Source organism: Acomys russatus, chromosome 18 (genome assembly GCF_903995435.1).
Source record: "Acomys russatus chromosome 18, mAcoRus1.1, whole genome shotgun sequence".
Taxonomy (NCBI): Eukaryota; Metazoa; Chordata; class Mammalia; order Rodentia; family Muridae; genus Acomys; species Acomys russatus.
Window position 1 is genome coordinate 12,692,164 of NC_067154.1, and position 19,414 is coordinate 12,711,577.

At 49.2% G+C, this 19,414-nt stretch overlaps 1 protein-coding gene across 1 annotated transcript in view; it reads left to right on the top strand.

Moving 5' to 3' along the window:
• Bin3 (bridging integrator 3) overlaps nucleotides 1-19,414 on the top strand; it is a 42,210-nt gene that overhangs the window by 12,260 nt on the left and 10,536 nt on the right. The window contains exons 2-4 of the mRNA XM_051160785.1: nucleotides 7,964-8,012; nucleotides 17,290-17,330; nucleotides 17,711-17,772. Coding sequence (XP_051016742.1) covers nucleotides 7,964-8,012; nucleotides 17,290-17,330; nucleotides 17,711-17,772 — 152 coding nt within the window. The remainder of the gene's footprint in view (nucleotides 1-7,963; nucleotides 8,013-17,289; nucleotides 17,331-17,710; nucleotides 17,773-19,414) is intronic.

Below are 19,414 nucleotides of genomic sequence, written 5' to 3' on the forward strand. Positions count from 1 at the left end.
AAACTAATAAAACCTCACTTCAGGAACCCTGATTTACATGTCCAAACCCATATAGAAAGAACCCCAGCATCATAGTCACGTGGTCCTGTTTTCCTAAACTGAAAGCATTTCTACCATGAAGTCTGTGCCTTTATTAGGGTGGTCTGGGAGACTGACTTGAGATTATCCTATTTTACCTGCCATTTGTAAAGGCATTTTTAGACATTTTTAATAAAACAAATGAAAAAACTAGCTCCAAGTTTGAAGTATACAAAACGTACCTTTCAAAACACCTTTAAATTTTTAAATTAAAGAAGAAACTGAGGATCTTATCACACTGGTAGAATACTTGCCTGGTAAGCCTCGGTTCAATTCTCAGCACTATAAAAAAAAAGTGAGGGGAAATTGAATTTAATGGCAAATCAAACAGAAATGATGAAGGTAGGGTGAGCAAGGGCATTAATGGAAATCAAAATAATATAAGAACGTATTTTCAGTTTGTACCCAAAACTAGTCATCAGTAAGTAAACAAAATCCAGTTTAAATATTAATGATAATTGTTTGAGAATCCACTTAGTAAGCAGCAATTCATATGAACACATCGATAAGACATGGGGATTTTAGACCAACTTATGAAAGAAACAACAAAGATAACAGAACTCATGATGTGTCTCCTACAAGGACATCGGTGACAGAATGGGTACTGTCACTAGCTCAGAGGGCACTGAGATTAGTCATTGTATGAGAGATCTTGAACTGTGCCCTGAAACCTTGCAGCTTATTTGTAAAAGAAATATGAGATTTCCCTAAAATTTACAGCAGTCTTAAAATTCACATTTATGCATTACCAGTTAGCAGGGAAACATGGTTTATTCCTAAATTGTAAGTAGTAGAAAGCAAATTTCAATCAACTCTACTAGAAAAACTCTTTTTCCTTTGAGAAAATGATACTGGCTCTGTCACGTGAGAAGATGAAGACCATGCAGCTGAAAGACTAGGATAAAAATGCCCAAGTGTATTGAGCAGATGATTACAAGGGTATTCTGGATTTTTTTGTTTGTTGTTTATTTGTCTACTTTTAAATTTTATTTTTGAAGCCCTTTTCTACACTTACATTTTTTACTTTCACACCCATTTTTATATTTTTTTCCTTAAAGGGACATGTAAAATTCTATATTCATTGGCCTACAAATCCCTATCTCTGAGAGGTTCAACACAGTCAAGCGTAAGTGGACCACAGTGAAGGTAGGAGGATGAAATGTGTGTCCACAGCCAAGTGCCAAGACATGCCCCTCCCCACCAGCACACAGAGGCCCACACACCCTGTTCCACCCACCAGCTTCCCAGAATGCTGAGCAGGGGTGGCCTTCATTCCCAGTGCAGGAGAACAGTGGACTCTTCCTCTCCCAGGAGAAAAGACTACATGTCAAGATCCCCGCTAAAATGTTAGTCAGATGGTTCAACCAACTGATGGTGACTGACCAACGCCCTGTGAGCCTCAGAGCTTTCTTTTGTCCCCAAGTTATAGATGTGAGGTATCCAAGGAAGATGAGTCAGGCTGATACATAAAGACTAGAAAGGAAGAGACTGGAAAGGGAAAAGGAGCTTTAAGCTGTTGTTAAAATCCGCAGAGAAATGAGCCAGCCCACAAAGTCAAGTTCTGAAGTCAAAAGATACGCTAGTGAAGTCAATAATACAAAAGAAACCCTGAGCTCCAGCCTCAGCTCTGCTGGGGGCGGGGCACTTTGTAAGTTATTATTGTTGGCAATTGGGTTTCTATTGTAAAACTCACTGAATTAAAGTCATGTCGCTGGGATTAAAGTCATGAAATTTAAGAAAAACCTGATAGGAATGCAAAGAACTCTACAAGTATTAGAAGATAAAATTAAGAAAATGTTGAAAAGCAGAGAAATCAGAGACCAGGAAGCATCAGCAAAGTTGCAGCAAGTGCCAGCACATGGAGGGAAGGCAGTGCCACCCAAGCCTTAGAGATTGCCAACTGCCCAAGTAGAGAAACCCTGATTCGAGCAATATGCAGCCGAGTGTGGCCAGCGCAGGCCTTTATTTCCGCACTCAGGAGGCAGAGGCAGGTGAATCTCCCAGTTCTAGGACAGACACGGCTACTCAGAGAAACCATGGCTCAAAAACAAACAAACAAAAACTATGCACTGATGGCGTGGCTCAGTGGGCAAAGGCTCCGCCACTATACCTGACAACCTGGGTTCAGTCCCTGAGACCCGCACAGTAGAAAGAACTGACTTGGGCAAATTGTCCTTTGATCTCTGCATATGTGCACATACACAATATGTATATAACATTTAAAAAAATAAATATCCATTATTTTCAAGATGTCCTTGTTTTCAATAGCTGAGTAGTAGTCCATTGTGTAAATGTACCACAGTTTCTTTTTCCATTCTTCGATTGAGGGACATTGAAATTGTTTCCAGATTTTGGCTATTATGAATAAGGCTGCTGTGAACATAGTTGAGTAAATGTCCTTATTGTATGGTGGAGCATCTTTCAGGTATATGCCCAGCAGTGGTATGGCTGGGTCTTGAGGTAGCACTATTCCCAATTTCCTGAGAAAGCACCAGATTGATTTCCAAAGTGATTGTACAAGTTTGCACTCCCACCAGCAATGGAGGAGTGTTCCCCTTTCTCCACATCCTCACCAGCATGTGCTGTCACTCAATTATTTGATCTTAGCCATTTTGATGGGTGTAAGATGGAATCTGAGAGTCACTTTGGTTCTTATAAATGGATATTAGCCCAACATAGATGTCCTCTGAGAGACTCCACCCAGTGGGGGTTCAGAACATGCTGGGACTCAATGCTGGACTCCTAGTGAGAGTGGTGTGGAAGAACGGGGCAAGGGGACATAGAAGGGCCCAGAGGGTTTAGAAGCCCTACAGGGAGACCATCAAGGCCAGCAGATCTGGACCCAGGGGAATCTGCACAAACTGTTGCACCAACCAAGGACAATGCATACAGTAAACCTAGACCCCACTTGTTTAGATCTAGCCAATCGACAGCTCATTCTCCACGGTTGTGGGGAGAGTGGGGACTGCCTCTAACAAGAACTCTGCTGCACCCCATTTGATCATTTCCCCTTGGTGGGGAGGCCCGGGGCACACAGAGGAAGGAGAAGTAGGCTATCCGAATATGACATAATAGGCTGTGGTCATATAGTGGGAGAGGAGGTCCCCTTCTGTCAGAGGACTAGGGGAGGGGAATAAGGTAGAAGAGGAAGGGAGGTAGGAATGGGAAGATACAAGCGAGGGGATAACAATTGGGATGAAAACTGAATAAATTATAATAAAAACTTAAAAATCAACTATTTTTATTGACATATTAGATGAAAACAAATAGTAATAAATGCTGGTGAGAATGTGGGGGAAGGGGAACCTATATTCACTGCTGGTGGGAGTGTAAACTTATACCACCAGTGTGGAAATAAGTATGGAGATTCCTCAAAATAGGGGAGGCAGAGGCAGATGGGTCTCTTAGTTTGAGGCCAGCATGGTCTACAGAGTGAGTTCCAGGACAACCAGGACTACACAGTGAAAAAACAAAGACAAAAAAGACCCTGAAAATAGAACTACCGTATGAGCCAGCTATCCCCCTCTTGGGTCAATGTACCAGAGCAATAACTGCACGTCCATGTCAATAGGTGTACCAGCCACACACACACACACACACACACACACACACACACACACACACACACACACAAAGGACATGCAGCCAACCTATGATTTTGTCAATAAATAAATGGATAATGAAAATGTGGGACATATATACAAGGGAAATTTTGCAGCCATAAAGGAAAGTGAAATCATGACATTGGGGAGGGAGGGGGATGGTTGCAACTGGAAGTCATTATGTTAAGCAAAATAAGCCTGACTCCAAAAGACAAATCCCACGTGTGTTTTTCCTCTTGCAGAAGCTAAATTTAAAAGGGTGTGTATGTATCACAAAATTAGAAAAAGGATCGTGAAAGCAAGAGATCTTAAGGGAAGTGGAAATAGAGTGAATGCAGTGCTGGAATCCACAGAATAGTAAAGGCAAAGCAAAGACTAACTGGGGAAGGTAAGGGAACCAGCGAAGGTCTGAGCAAAGGAGACCAAAGTATGTCACAGACCTGTGAAGATGCTGTTATAAACCCATTGCTTTGTCTGCTAATGTAGTAATTCATAAGCACTAGATTTAAAAATTATGTCAAAACATTCATGTTACATATTTCTTTTATTTTAAAAGGTTATATCAATATACATATACATATGTATATACACACACAGATATGTGTGTGCAGATGCATGTCCATTGGTAACTTAGCATCTTACTGGTTTTGTCTCTGCAGTGTGTGTGCATTTGGGTGTTGTATTCTTCATCATCTGTATTTTTCCATGTCTTCTAAGTTTCTAACACTAGTTGGGTGCTATTTATATAGTTAAGAAAAAAAACTGAAGGGTTGGGTGGGGTTTTTTTGGTTTGGGAGGGAGGAGGTTGTTGTTGGTCTCTCTCTCTCTCTCTCTCTCTCTCTCTCTCTCTCTCTCTCTCTCTCTCTCTCTCTCTTTGAAGAATTACAACAAGTGCAAAGAAGAAAACAGTAGCCACATTCTCACCCAGGACTGACAATGCTAGCACTATTTGCCTCAGTTGTTTTTCTTTTGGCCAATGTAAAAAAAATATATAACTCACAGGACAGAAACATTAACCTTGGTCAGAGATAAAGGCTGACGGGGGGTCTTTTCCCTTCTCTCTCACCCTTTTCTTGAACTTTTTTTTCAATGAAACCATTCTAAATAAGCAAAGCTTTAGACGTAGGAGCGCCTCCTGGTGAGCCGGGAAGGCCTCGTTTGGGTGGTAAGGCTGTATGCCCCTTTCCATGTGTGGTCCAAGTGGTCCTGCCAGCATAAAACAAAGCGGCCATGTGGCTGAAGTAGGAAGGGGATTCGATGAGCCCCGAGTGTCTGGTACAGGAAGTTCTCCGTAGCTCAGACATGTGCTCACACACTGATGGGACTATGTCAGAAGGTCACAGGAGCCTTTTGTAAAGCTCTCAGTGGCCCTACTGAAGCAGTTTTGAGGATTACGACCCTGAGTCTAAACTATCCATGCATGCGTACTGATATGATGGTGGAGAGGAGCGGGGGAGGGGAAGGGCCACGGCGGGGTTGGGGTGTGGGGCGGGGACCCTTGAAGCACTTCCTCAGCCTGTGGCAGCAAGAGTGTATCATGTCTGCAGTGTGTCCGTGAGGAGACATGACAAGAATGGCTCTCTGGTTTTCATAAAGATTTATATTTATGTTATGTGTCTATGTGAATGTTTGCCACGCATGTGTGGGTATCTGCCAAGGCCAGAGGAAGGCATCAGACGCCCTACAGCTGGAGTTGTAAGGTGGCTGTGAGCCGCCCCATGTGGGTGGTAAAAACTGAACTCGGGTCCTCTGAAAGAGCAAACAGTATTCTTAACCCGCTGAGCCGTCTCTCCAGCTCCTAAATCCCAAGGGATGTTGGGGCGGGGAGGGGCAGGGAGTTCTGGTTATAAAAAGTCTGGCCAATGCCGCTGATGACACTGTCAGTGTCCACAGAGCCAAGGGAAGTCTGACAGTGTCACACCGAGAGGCACTTAAGGACCAAATGTGGTAGTCTGCGTGGGTTCCTGGTTCTGAAAAGGACACTGTGGAGAAACTAAGGCAATCTGAATAAAGCACAGACTTTAATATGTCATTCCAGGTTCATTAATCATGATTAATGTTCCATACCAATGTAAGATGTTCATAAGGGGAGCGGGCCGGGGAGGCATGGTAATTAAGATACTGTACACTTTTTCTGAAAATCTAGAATACAGTGTTTATTTTACTTAAAAGGTGTTGTAGTAGTGCAGATAGTCTGATAAAATTCTGCCTGCTCGTTACTAACTGCGGTGGAGACCTGGCTGTCTGCCTGTGGCCGGTTTCCCTATGTGCTGAACCGCCTGGCCCCACACAGGCTCGCCTTCATTTTCAGGCTCTTAGCCATGAGCTCCTCCTGATCCCACAGATGTCAAGATTCTAGGCATCAAGCACCCAGAACAGTTCATGAGAAGAACACTGAACTGTGAGTGGCAGAGAGAGGTCGGGGCCCCTGGTGACGACACAACACGGTGACCCTGGGCCTGCCATTGATTCTTTAAGATCTGTCCCCTTCCAGCAGAACTGACATAGAGGGTGTAAGCGGGAAACAGTCTTCTCTGACACCGTGCTACTCTAAAAGGCCTGTGATTCCATGGTGGGGTTTAGAGAGGCCGTGGCTCTTAGGGGACAGCCGCCAGCTCTAGCTCCCTTGGCTGCGCCCTGTCGTTCCAGACCGAGACCACTCTGAGGGCTCTTTAGGATCCTCAGCCCACTGCCCACATTCTGTAACGTCCTTTTAAGTGAGCAGGAGGGCCACCTAGCCCCGCTGCTTTTATAGCTGAAGGAACTGGCTTTCGGTGAGAAAGATTGTGTTCAGTAGCCAAGCCAGTGGGACAGAGGCAGCTCTGCTTCCTGGTTAGAACTTGGGCTACTGCACCTTCCTCCCGACAGACCCCAACTGAGGTATGGCTCCCAGGACCTTATCTGCCTCCAGAACGGTGCTCAGGGCCATCAACTCCAGTCTCCAAACTTAGGGAAGGTGATAGGGGCTGGGACAGAAAACCCAAGTCCCCCTGGCCTCCTTTCCCCTTTAGGCCTGAGAGAGAAACAACAGTTTCCTTTTTCTCCCCTTTCTCCCGCGGCATACTCTTCCCATCTGATGATGACACAGCTCAAGACGCTTTGTTTCCAGCCAGCCCCCAAAAGGTTAACTCTCCCAAATTATGGGGCTGGGTTAACAATAAACAGGATGTCCTCCAGAAATTAAATTTAAACCGCTGTGACTCAGGCCGGCCCATCCCCTCAACCAGATCGCTGTCTGGGGGTTATTATCGGTGGTTAATTATACCTTTGGGGTTAGCAGCAGTGTTGGTCATCTTGAGCCAGGTGGAGGCGGGCACAAGAGAATGGCTAAAGGGAAGGCTGGGAGTGGAGCCTAAGGGCTGGTGAGAACAGTATTGGAACGTTGGCCCAGGAGCCAAGAGGGGAGTATTGAGAGTCTGGCTTTAGGCTTCTTCCCAGAGCTGGTCCCTAGATTCACTTCTGACCTGGTCAGGTGGCGGAGATGAATCACCATTTCTGACACCACTGGGATGAACCATGTTGGTGTTCTCCCCTGGCTACCAGCATGAACTAACAGGGTCCATGTTGTTAGGACCTGGCAGACATCTCTTAATGGCCTGGGTCAATCCACTCACTCCTGAGAGCAGGAAAGGGTCCCAGGGCAGCAGCTAGTGCCATAGAGCAGCCTGCTGGAGTAGATGGAAGCTGGGCTATGGCTCAACATCTCCCTTGTGTTAGGCCCAGATTCTTCCAGATAAGCGTGGAAACCTGTAAACAGCTTTGTAGCAAGTTCAAGACAGGCTTGAGCAAATTCTTTACCAAGTCAGCTACATTTTATCTGGTCAGTTTTTAGCTAGTTGTAAATGTTCCATAATGTGTCCTTTCCCTGTAGCGTCCCCAGAAACCTTACAAGATAGACTGTAACTCCTGTGAGGAACTGGTCCCTCCCACAGAGGATGCTTGTGGGCGTTTTCAAGCATCATAGCTGTTAAAGGGAGCCATGTTTCTCACTTAGGAGTTCCTCAAAACAAGGTTTGCAGATCCTCAAGGTGTTTTCCTTCACCTACTTTTCCAGTGTGTTTAAGTGACAGAGCACTAATAGAAATGATGTTCTCGGCAGTCAGGGGTGACCAAGAGACTGCATGGCACGTGATCTGTCCCAGAACCAAAGTGGGTGCTGATGGCTCACATGCCTCCAGAGTATGAGGACTGGGGGATCAAGTGCTGACCCCCTCTGTGCAAGCACTCCTGCAGCCTCGCCTTCCTAGTGTCTCACAGCGTCCCTCTCTCTCTTCCTCTTACAGGATCCCATTTAAGATCGGACAGCCCAAGAAACAGATTGTTTCTAAAACAGTGAGTAACCCAGTTCTTATACCGAGATTCAGTTGTACCCCATACGACCTCTGCATGGAACCTCTCAGCTTTCTGGATTTTTCTCTCAGTACGCGGAGATTGAACTAGGGCTTCATGCACATGACATGTGCGCTGTCTGTGAGCTACCTTCCAGGCCAGAGCCTGAGTGTTGATAATGCACATTTGAGAGCCAGAAGATCGGCACTCTAGGGCTTATTCCCAGTCATTGGTTCTTGAACATGAGGCCCACAGGAGCAGCCTATTCTGGGTCCTGTTGGTTGCTCCCCAACTTTGGGCAGGTGTAGATACTCTCCATCTGAGCAGTATTATTCCTGGGAGAGTTCTGGAGCATGCGCGCACGCACGTGCACACACACACCATGATAGTGCCCCAGGCTTTCTTTCTGGCCACTTCTACCATATAAAAGACCCGGCAGGTTCTCCAGGTGGCCCAATTTTTATTTTTATTTTATTTATTTACTTATTTTGGTTTTAGTTTTTCAAGAAAGGATTTTTCTGTGTTGTCCTGGCCTCACTTTGTAAACCAGGCTGTCCTCAAACTCACAGAGACCCACCTCTGCCTCTGCCTCTGCCTCTGCCTCCCAAGTGCCGGGATTAAAGGTGTGTGCCACCGTGCCTGGCTAGCCCACTTCTTTTTGTTTGGACAGTCCAGTGTATCTCTGCCATGGTCTGGTCATCTGTGCAATAGTAACCCTTAACCACCTTTGAGCGCGTGATACTTATCCCTGCTTTCTGTCTGAAATGGGATAGGAAGGGCAGCAGATCCTAGAGCATTAGAGCTAGGAGGCCATGGGCCTCATCCAGCCTCCCTCTCTGGTAAGACACGCTTAGATCTGAAATCCTCTCCTGGAGAGCTGGAGTCAGCGCTGGGGTCTGTGGCTCTGGTCCCTCCTCTATCCATGCTTTGTACTTCTCCCACTGGGCATCCCTGCCTGCGCAGACTAGCCTCTTCAGCCCCTCACACAAGCCTGAATGACTGCACATATAAGGACTGAACTTCATCCTGACAGCCTAAGCCGCGGCAGTAGAGGCCCCCATGCCCATCCTTTGGGTTCCTGCTGCCCTCCTCCTCCTCCTCGGCTCAGCCGCCAGAGCGAGAGGAAAGATTCTGCTTTGGTTTGGCAGGAAGTTCAGCACATCTGACCAATGCCTCCATCTTCAGGAAGTCCAAAGTTAGGTCACAGGAAAGGAGTTGGGCTCGACTTAAAAGAGTTGCCCTCGGCCTCATGCAAAGGCAGGTTGTAAGAGACTCAGTGTCGCCTTCATGGCTGACCATCTGTGGAGCCTCTCAGCTAAGACCCAGAAAGTCTGCATGTACAAATGCTGGGCTCCAAGGAGTGGGAGGGTGTGGCTTTGAGCCTCCAGAGAGTAATCTCAACAGATCCAAAAGAGAAGCGGTTTTGAAAGAGTCTTTTTCCCCCTTTGTTCACCACCACAAACAAGAAGACACAAACCCCTCCTTCCATCATGACTTTCATCTTTCATCGATGGGCTTTGATCCCCACAGAGCCGGATGGGCCACAATGCACGTCCCAGCCCCTCTCCAGGATCAGTTGGTGGGAAGGTCTTGGTTCTTGGGGGTATTTTTTTAAGGGGAGGAATTATTTATTTTGGCTTATGGCTCCAGGAGTTTCAGTCCATCATGGGAAGGGATCCCAGATCCTTTACTTTGAGGAACAGCAAAGATTCCCAGAGAAGACGATTCCTTCTCCCTGCCCCCCTGCCACCGCATAGCTTCCCTTATCCCCTCCCTATGCCTGCCTATGTCCTTGCTGGGGGCTTGTCATCCTTTAGTCTGTGGTGCCCCCTCCCCTAAATCAAGCAGGCATCTAATAGTTGCTGAGGAGCCAGGTAAGAGACTAACTTCCTGGACTCCTGCCTGGCTCTGCCTCCGTTACTTAGCACATGCCCTGGCCTCCTCAAACCTTAGCTTTCTGATGGTGTAAGGTGAGGGTAACCCACTGCCTGTGCCACACGCATCAGAAAGGTCTCCCACAAGCCATATAAGACACTTAGTCCCAAGTCTGGTCTGTGAGAAGCCCTCACTGACAGCTGGTTTGGCTTCTTCCAAAGCCATCAAGGACTCAGCCTGCCCCATCCCCATGTACGTGAAGCTGTGGGCTAGGCCTTTGATATTTCACCATCAGTCAGAGCAGAAGGGTAGCTCAGAATGGAGTCTGTGTCTCCTCAGCTCCTTAGGGTGCTTAGGCAGAGGTGGCACTATCCTCTTTTTCTGGATGGGATCTTGCTCACCTCTCCACCCCCAGCGCAGGCCTGGGCTATGCAGATGTCTCCAAATCTCTGGCAGCTGTCCCTGGATGCTGGCGATGCACTCTGGGGTGAGAACAGATGTGGCTGCCAGGTTATTGGAAGTCATGGCACCCTGTCATGGGAAGAAATGCTCATGTTATCTTCAGGGAGTTTCAGGAGGCTTTTGGCTCAGGGTACCCAGCTTCCAGTCACAAAGAAAACATTGTCTTTGCTCTCAGTGCTTGCCCGTGTTCAGGTTACCAACGTGGATTCCATGATTGCTGAAGCCGTGGCAGAATGATGTGTTCTCTGCAGAGGCTGACCATTGGCACTGAGACCAATGCTACAGCTTCCACCTCCTGGTCCAACTTCTGTTGGTCCCCTCTGGAGCCTCAGAGCATCTTAGGATGGAGAGAGGACACAGACACAGACACAGAAACACACACACATACACACATCATATCTCATCACATATAGGCACACACATGTACACACCACACATAGCCACAGACACATGACTCACCCACACCACACACACTACTCACACATCACATACATGCTTCATACACATACCTCACACACATACATCACATGCACACCACGCCACACACATAGACACACGCACCCCACACACATACACACGCACCCCACACACATACACACACGCACCCCACACACATACACACACACACACACACACACACATATACACACGCATCCCACACACATACACACACGCACCCCACACACATACACACACGCACCCCACACACATACACACACGCACCCCACACACATACACACACGCACCCCACACACATATACACACGCACCCCACACACATACACACACACACATACACACACGCACCCCACACACATATACACACGCACCCCACACACATACACACACACACATACACACACGCACCCCACACACATATACACACGCACCCCACACACATACACACACACACATATACACACGCACCCCACACACATACACACACACACATATACACACGCACCCCACACACATATACACACGCACCCCACACACATACACACACACATACACACACGCACCCCATACACATATACACACGCACCCCACACACATACACACACACCCCACACACATATACACACGCACCCCACACACATATACACACGCACCCCACACACATATACACACGCACCCCACACACATATACACGCACCCCACACACTATACACACGCACCCCACACATATACACACGCACACCACACACATATACACACGCACACCACACACATACACACGCACCCCATACACATACACACACACGCACCACACACATACACACCGCACCCCACACACATATACACACGCACCCCACACACATATACACACGCACCACACACATATACACACACATATACACACGCACCCCACACACATATACACACGCACCCCACACACATACACACACACACCCCACACACATATACACACGCACCCCACACACATATACACACGCACACCACACACATATACACACGCACACCACACACATATACACACGCACCCCACACACATATACACACGCACACCACACACATATACACACGCACCCACACACATATACACACGCACACCACACACATATACACACGCACCCACACACATATACACACACGCACACCACACACATATACACACACACATATACACACGCACCCCACACACATATACACACGCACCCCACACACAACACACACACCCACACACATATACACACGCACCCCACACACATATACACACGCACACCACACACATATACACACGCACACCACACACATATACACACGCACCCCACACACATATACACACGCACACCACACACATATACACACGCACCCCACACACATATACACACGCACACCACACACATATACACACGCACCCCATACACATATACACACGCACACCACACACATATACACACACACACATATACACACGCACCCCACACACATATACACACGCACACACACGCACACGCACACACACACACATATACACACGCACCCCACACACATACACACACGCACCCCACACACATACACACACGCACCCCACACACATACACACACGCACACCCACACACATATACACACGCACCCACACACATCACACACACATACACACACGCACCCCACACACATATACACACGCACCCCACACACATACACACACACACATACACACACGCACCCCACACAAATATACACACGCACCCCACACACATACACACACACACATATACACACGCACCCCACACACATACACACACACACATATACACACGCACCCCACACACATATACACACGCACCCCACACACATACACACACACATACACACACGCACCCCATACACATATACACACGCACCCCACACACATACACACACACACCACACACACATATACACACGCACCCCACACACATATACACACGCACCCCACACACATATACACACGCACCCCACACACATATACACACGCACCCCACACACATATACACACGCACCCCACACACATATACACACGCACACCACACACATATACACACGCACACCACACACATATACACACGCACCCCATACACATACACACACGCACCCCACACACATACACACACGCACCCCACACACATATACACACGCACCCCACACACATATACACACGCACACCACACACATATACACACACACATATACACACGCACCCCACACACATATACACACGCACCCCACACACATACACACACACACACACATATACACACGCACCCCACACACATATACACACGCACACCACACACAATACACACCGCACACCACACACATATACACGCACCCCACACACATATACACACGCACACACACACATATACACACGCACCCCACACACATATACACACGCACACCACACACATATACACACGCACCCCATACACATATACACACGCACACCACACACATATACACACACACACATATACACACGCACCCCACACACATATACACACGCACCCCACACACATACACACACACACACACATATACACACGCACCCCACACACATATACACACGCACCCCACACACATACACACACGCACCCCACACACATACACACACGCACCCCACACACATATACACACGCACCCACACCACACACACACACACATACACACGCACCCCACACACATATACACACGCACCCCACACACATACACACACACACATACACACACGCACCCCACACAAATATACACACGCACCCCACACACATACACACACACACATATACACACGCACCCCACACACATACACACACACACATATACACACGCACCCCACACACATATACACACGCACCCCACACACATACACACACACATACACACACGCACCCCATACACATATACACACGCACCCCACACACATACACACACACCCCACACACATATACACACGCACCCCACACACATATACACACGCACCCCACACACATATACACACGCACCCCACACACATATACACACGCACCCCACACACATATACACACACGCACCCCACACACATATACACACACGCACACCACACACATATACACACGCACACCACACACATATACACACGCACCCCACACACATACACACACGCACCCCACACACATACACACACGCACCCCACACACATATACACACGCACCCCACACACATATACACACGCACACCACACACATATACACACACACATATACACACGCACCCCACACATATACACACGCACCCCACACATACACACACACACACACATATACACACGCACCCCACACACATATACACACGCACCCCACACACATATACACACACACACACACACACATATACACACACACACACACATATACACACGCACACACACACATATACACACGCACACCACACACATACACACGCACCCCACACACATATACACACCACACCACACACATATACACACGCACCCCACACACATATACACACGCACACCACACACATATACACACGCACCCCATACACATATACACACGCACACCACACACATATACACACACACACATATACACACGCACCCCACACACATATACACACGCACCCCACACACATACACACACACACACACATATACACACGCACCCCACACACATATACACACGCACACCACACACATACACACACACACACACATATACACACGCACCCCACACACATATACACACGCACACCACACACATATACACACGCACACCACACACATATACACACGCACCCCACACACATACACACACATACACACACACACACATACACACACACACATACACACACACACACATACACACACATACACACACACACACACACACAGACACACACACACACCCTCTACCCTGGAGCTCTTGGAGACATTGTTGCCCATACCCTCCAAGCAAGGCTTCCCTAGGTCTTGTGCACATAGGAAAACAGATGAGAAGGTTCCAGGCTAGGTAGGTGCCTTACAAGACCAGAACAAAGACAACTAGGCACAGCAGGCCTCCCCAGCAGAAGTAGGTTTCAGACTTTGATCTCTCTAATCCTCCTTAACCCTGGGGCACACTGAAGAGGAGGTTCTGTCCACCCGGGACGTCCTTGCATGGCAGCTCTCAGAATGCTTTCTCTGCCTCACTTTGACCTGACACACCTTCCCCCTGGCATGAGAGCCCCAGCCCTGCCTGCGGCCTCCTTTTCCTCTTTACCAGGAATTTGAGTTTGGAAGGAGCTCAGCGCATTCACTCACTCAGCAAATGCCGAGCTGATGCTGGGCAGGCTAGCCTAGGCATTACCTTTGCACCCTGGGCCCAGGAGAATGCAGGGAGCATCATCTGGGCCTTGAGTCTCCATGTGCTGCCTTTGGCAGCCTGGCCCAGCCCGATCCCCTGACGGTCCGTGCACATGTGTTTGCACTTGCATTGTTGACTGGCCTCCAGTTGCCTTTTGGCAAAGGCATCAAGCGTTCAAAAATGTTCAGATCTTTTCCACTTGGCTCTTTCCCTCAGAAGACATGCACCTTGGAATGTGACTTCAGTGTGTCCCTTTATTCTATCAGCCATAATCTGAGGGCCTGGAATTCTGGTCCTACCCCCAAGTGTTTCTGTCTTCTGGGGAGAAAGCTGTGAGACCCCATGAGCTGCACCATGGCTCCTGGAAGCTGGGAGGTGGTGTTTCCAAGTTCCTGTGAGGCAGTCTTGAGTGGCATCTAGCAGAAGGCGCACGTGCCCACCCCAGCATGAGACTGAAGTTCTCCTCCCCCGGAGCAAGCCCACCTGGACAGGAGCTTGAAGGCCCCTCTGTACAAGTCCAAGCAGTCCCCAGCCAGGCAGACCAGGTGTTCTCTGGCATCCCACACACAGCAGCACACTCGGGCATTGCAAAAGAGAAGGCTTGGAGCCAAAGGCAGCAGCACAGGGGCTCAGCCCCCACTACCCCACAAGAACAAGCGCCTAGGTGTGTCTCTGGGAGAGTTCGATTCTGGCCAAGAAATACTTCGTTTTCCTTCTGTCCTTTTGGAAATAAATGCTAATATGAAGAAAAATATGACACACAGGAGTCATATCCTCTGGGTTATAAAGGCCACAGCAGTGTGGTACTGCCTAGCCACATCAGGGCTTATATGGCTGCCATTTCCCAGGTCCTTCTGGCTGCTGCTCTCTGCATATCCAGGCAGCTGTGGCCCTCTAGTACCCAGCAAGCAGGAAAATAGCATGGAGGTACACTCTGTAATCACTGCTGTGGGCTAGGCACCTGGCCATGGGTTACCTTCCCCTGAGCAAGTGAGTCCCTGAGGCCAGAGCGTGACCAAGTGAAACCACCCCGCTCCAAGATCCTAAAAGCGATTCGTGTCAGAGTTCATCTCTCACCTGCCTCTGCTCATGCCTCTTGACCGCCTTCCTGCACCACATGCTGGAGGGATAATGGCTAGTCCAGCGTTGTGGTCTTACAACATGGCATTGTCATCTGCAGAGTTCACTTTCAAGAACCACACAATGAAGTCATTGCTCCCCCCTAAAAAAAAAAAGTGCAGGCCAACACGGTGGCTCTTGCTATGAGGCCCGATTCCAGGACCCACAGTGGATGGAGAAGCAGTTCCTGAACATTGTTTCTCTGTCCTCCATGGACACACCATGGCTGCCCTCACATATACATCACACACACAGTAATGACAGTAATAATAAATTAATGTTGTAATTACAAAACAAGCTGTAATTTCATAAGCTTACAATTTTGGACTGAGCTACATTCTCGGCTGTCCTTGCAGGCAGGCCACATGTTGGACGACAGCCCTGGAAGTGCACACTTTGAAGGCTCAGGTGCAGGGCCCCTTCCTTCTAAAGCAAGCTGCCACCTGACGTCCCACACAAGAGCTTTTTCATTGTACCCCCAGACACCACAGCAGATGAGTAGGGCCCGTGAGGAAACTGTGGCTGAGAAGGGAGGTCACTTCCTCAGACCTCACAGCTAGCACATGGCAGAACCCTCCTACTTCAGACTTGCCTCTTCCTTGGTTCCCCCACTGACTCCTAGGTGGCGTCCAGTCATGTCACATCACCCTGACTGCCACTAAAGTTGGAATGAGGAAAAGGCACTAACCAGTGCCTCACTCTGGAATGACAGAGCTGAGGCACAGTCCCGCTGAGGGTTGCCAACTTACCTGGTTGGCCCCTCTGGAAGGAGAGGCCTTCTCCCTAAAGTCAAACACTTCATTAGTTTGGGAACACAGGGACACTGTTGTTAATGATCTGATGGGGCGTGTAGGGACTGGACAGGCTTTTGCTGCAGGCTGGGGGGAGGGTGTGGAGCAAGTTTCAGTAAGCTGGGAGGTTTTTTTCCATCGTGTTGTCATTGCCCCATTGACTGAGCTATCTCTCTCCTTACAGGTGGAGAGAGACTTTGAAAGGGAGTATGGAAAACTGCAACAGTGAGTGTCAAACTGCAGAAGGGTGAGGTGGGAGATATGGGCGGGCAGGGGGGGGGGGGGGCGGGGGGGGGGGTAATTCTCACTCCCTGGCCTGCCTCCTCCCAGCCAGCTCAGGATCAATCAGGAAGCTTTCCTTGTACCCTTTGCCCAGCTAGGAAGCAAAGGCAGCTCTAACAAGTGACTAGATCCAGGAAGGTCATCATCATCCATGCACAAGCTCTGGGTGGTCAGCCTCCCGCAGAGCATGAGGTGACACTGTAGTCTGTGGCAGGTGTTGCACAGAAAGGCAGGTGTCCCTCCCTGCTGGGCTCCCCTGAGGCAGAGAAGAGGTGAGGCCTCCTGCTGTGATGACGAGTGTCCACACGGCCCTTGCTTTTCAGGCTGGAGGAGCAAACTAAGCGCCTGCAGAAGGACATGAAGAAAAGCACCGATGCTGACCTGGGTAAGTGGCCCCACCCTGTGCCTGTCAAGGCATGGGGAGGCATGGATGCCCTGTCTCCTCAGACTCGCAAGGACTAACTCAGAAGTCACTGTGCTCAGAAACACACCAAGCACTGTCCCTAAGGAGAGGCCTGGGTCATTCTCTCTGATCAGATCACTGCTTCCCACAGGGTCCTGCCACCCTCTTGACTAGATGGGCATGGAAACAGATGCTCCCAGGTTCCTGTTAGGAAGGCACTGCAGCCAGCAGAAGCCTTTTCGGGTCCAAAGAAAAAAGACAACACGGCCATCCTGGCACCAGTCGGCAGCATTTCTTTCCCGTGGCAGCAGCAGCTGATGGGGCCATGCAGCTGAGCAGGAGAGTCAGCTGAAATGGAGCCAGGAAAACTTCAGATTGTTCTGTCATTGCAGAGGGCACAGAAGGGCCTGTGGCGAGGAACCGGCAGATGCCAGCAAACGGCCAGGACTAGGGAGGGCTCTTGGCTGAAGAGACTTGTTTAGGAAGAGCTAGGCCCAGGGACCAGTGACTGAGGCAGCTCACGCCAGGGAGCACCAAGAGGGGGGTGTCACTGAATGACAGAGAACAGAGGCAAACATTCCCTTCACTGTCCCCACCAAGCACTGGCTGAACAGTCTCTAACCCAGCCTCGCCCCTAACCTCACCGTGCCTTGTCTGGGAAGTGCCCACATTGCTGGTCCTCAGCCCCATGGCTTGCTCTGATGGGGAAGTTGTGTGTTGGTGTAACCCCAAGAGCAGTGTGGTTGCCAGCATGCATCTATTAAGAGCCACAGTATTGCCAGCGACATCCACAGCAGAGGGAGCCACAGCAAGGCTCCTGCCAAGTGGACCTCGCTTGCTCTCCAGAGATTCCAGAGAGAGGGGTGTGTCTGCATGCCACTTTATAATAGGGACTTGGGAGAGACAGGTTTGACCTGGGCAGCCCGCCATCTCTCCTTTGACAAATGCTGATTGAAAACCAACCTGTTCCAGTGCGAGGGATTCTAGAGTGAGTCAAGACAGGGCCTTCTTCCATGCTAGGAAAGAGGGCTGCAAGAAATCAGTAAGTGTGTGTTACAGCGCCATGCAAAGGCCAGTGCAGTGAAGGAACATTCAGAGGTGGAGAGAACAGAGTGCTGCTTTAGGTGGGATGGACTGGGAGGTGCCCCTGTACTTGAACTGACATGACTCCCTCCTCACTTCTGGCTCCTCCTGTCTCCAGAGTGGGTGTGTCCTAAGCCAAGGGTCAGGTTTGGGAGCTGGTCTTCAGGTGTATTTTGGGCAGGACTTAAATGGAAAGCCTGTGCATCACTCCCCACTGTCTTGAAGCAAGGGAGTCACTGGGACCTGCTCCCCAGACAGCTGTGGTATCACAGTGGAACTGGAGTGCAGAGTTTTGTTTTCGTAGTGAGATGTCAGAACCCAGGAAACATAAGGAGTCCATGAGGCAGACACCCCCACTGCAGAAAGGCCATTGCCTAACAGTAAAATTGGGACCAAAGGGTGACTCCTGATGCCTAGGAGCATTGGTTCCAGAGTGAGGAACAGCACCCTTCTGGAGGGCGGCTCTCCCTAACACACAGCCTGCACTCAGGGTCTGGCACATGGGTGACCGCTCATGGGATAGCATGGGATACCAGACCTA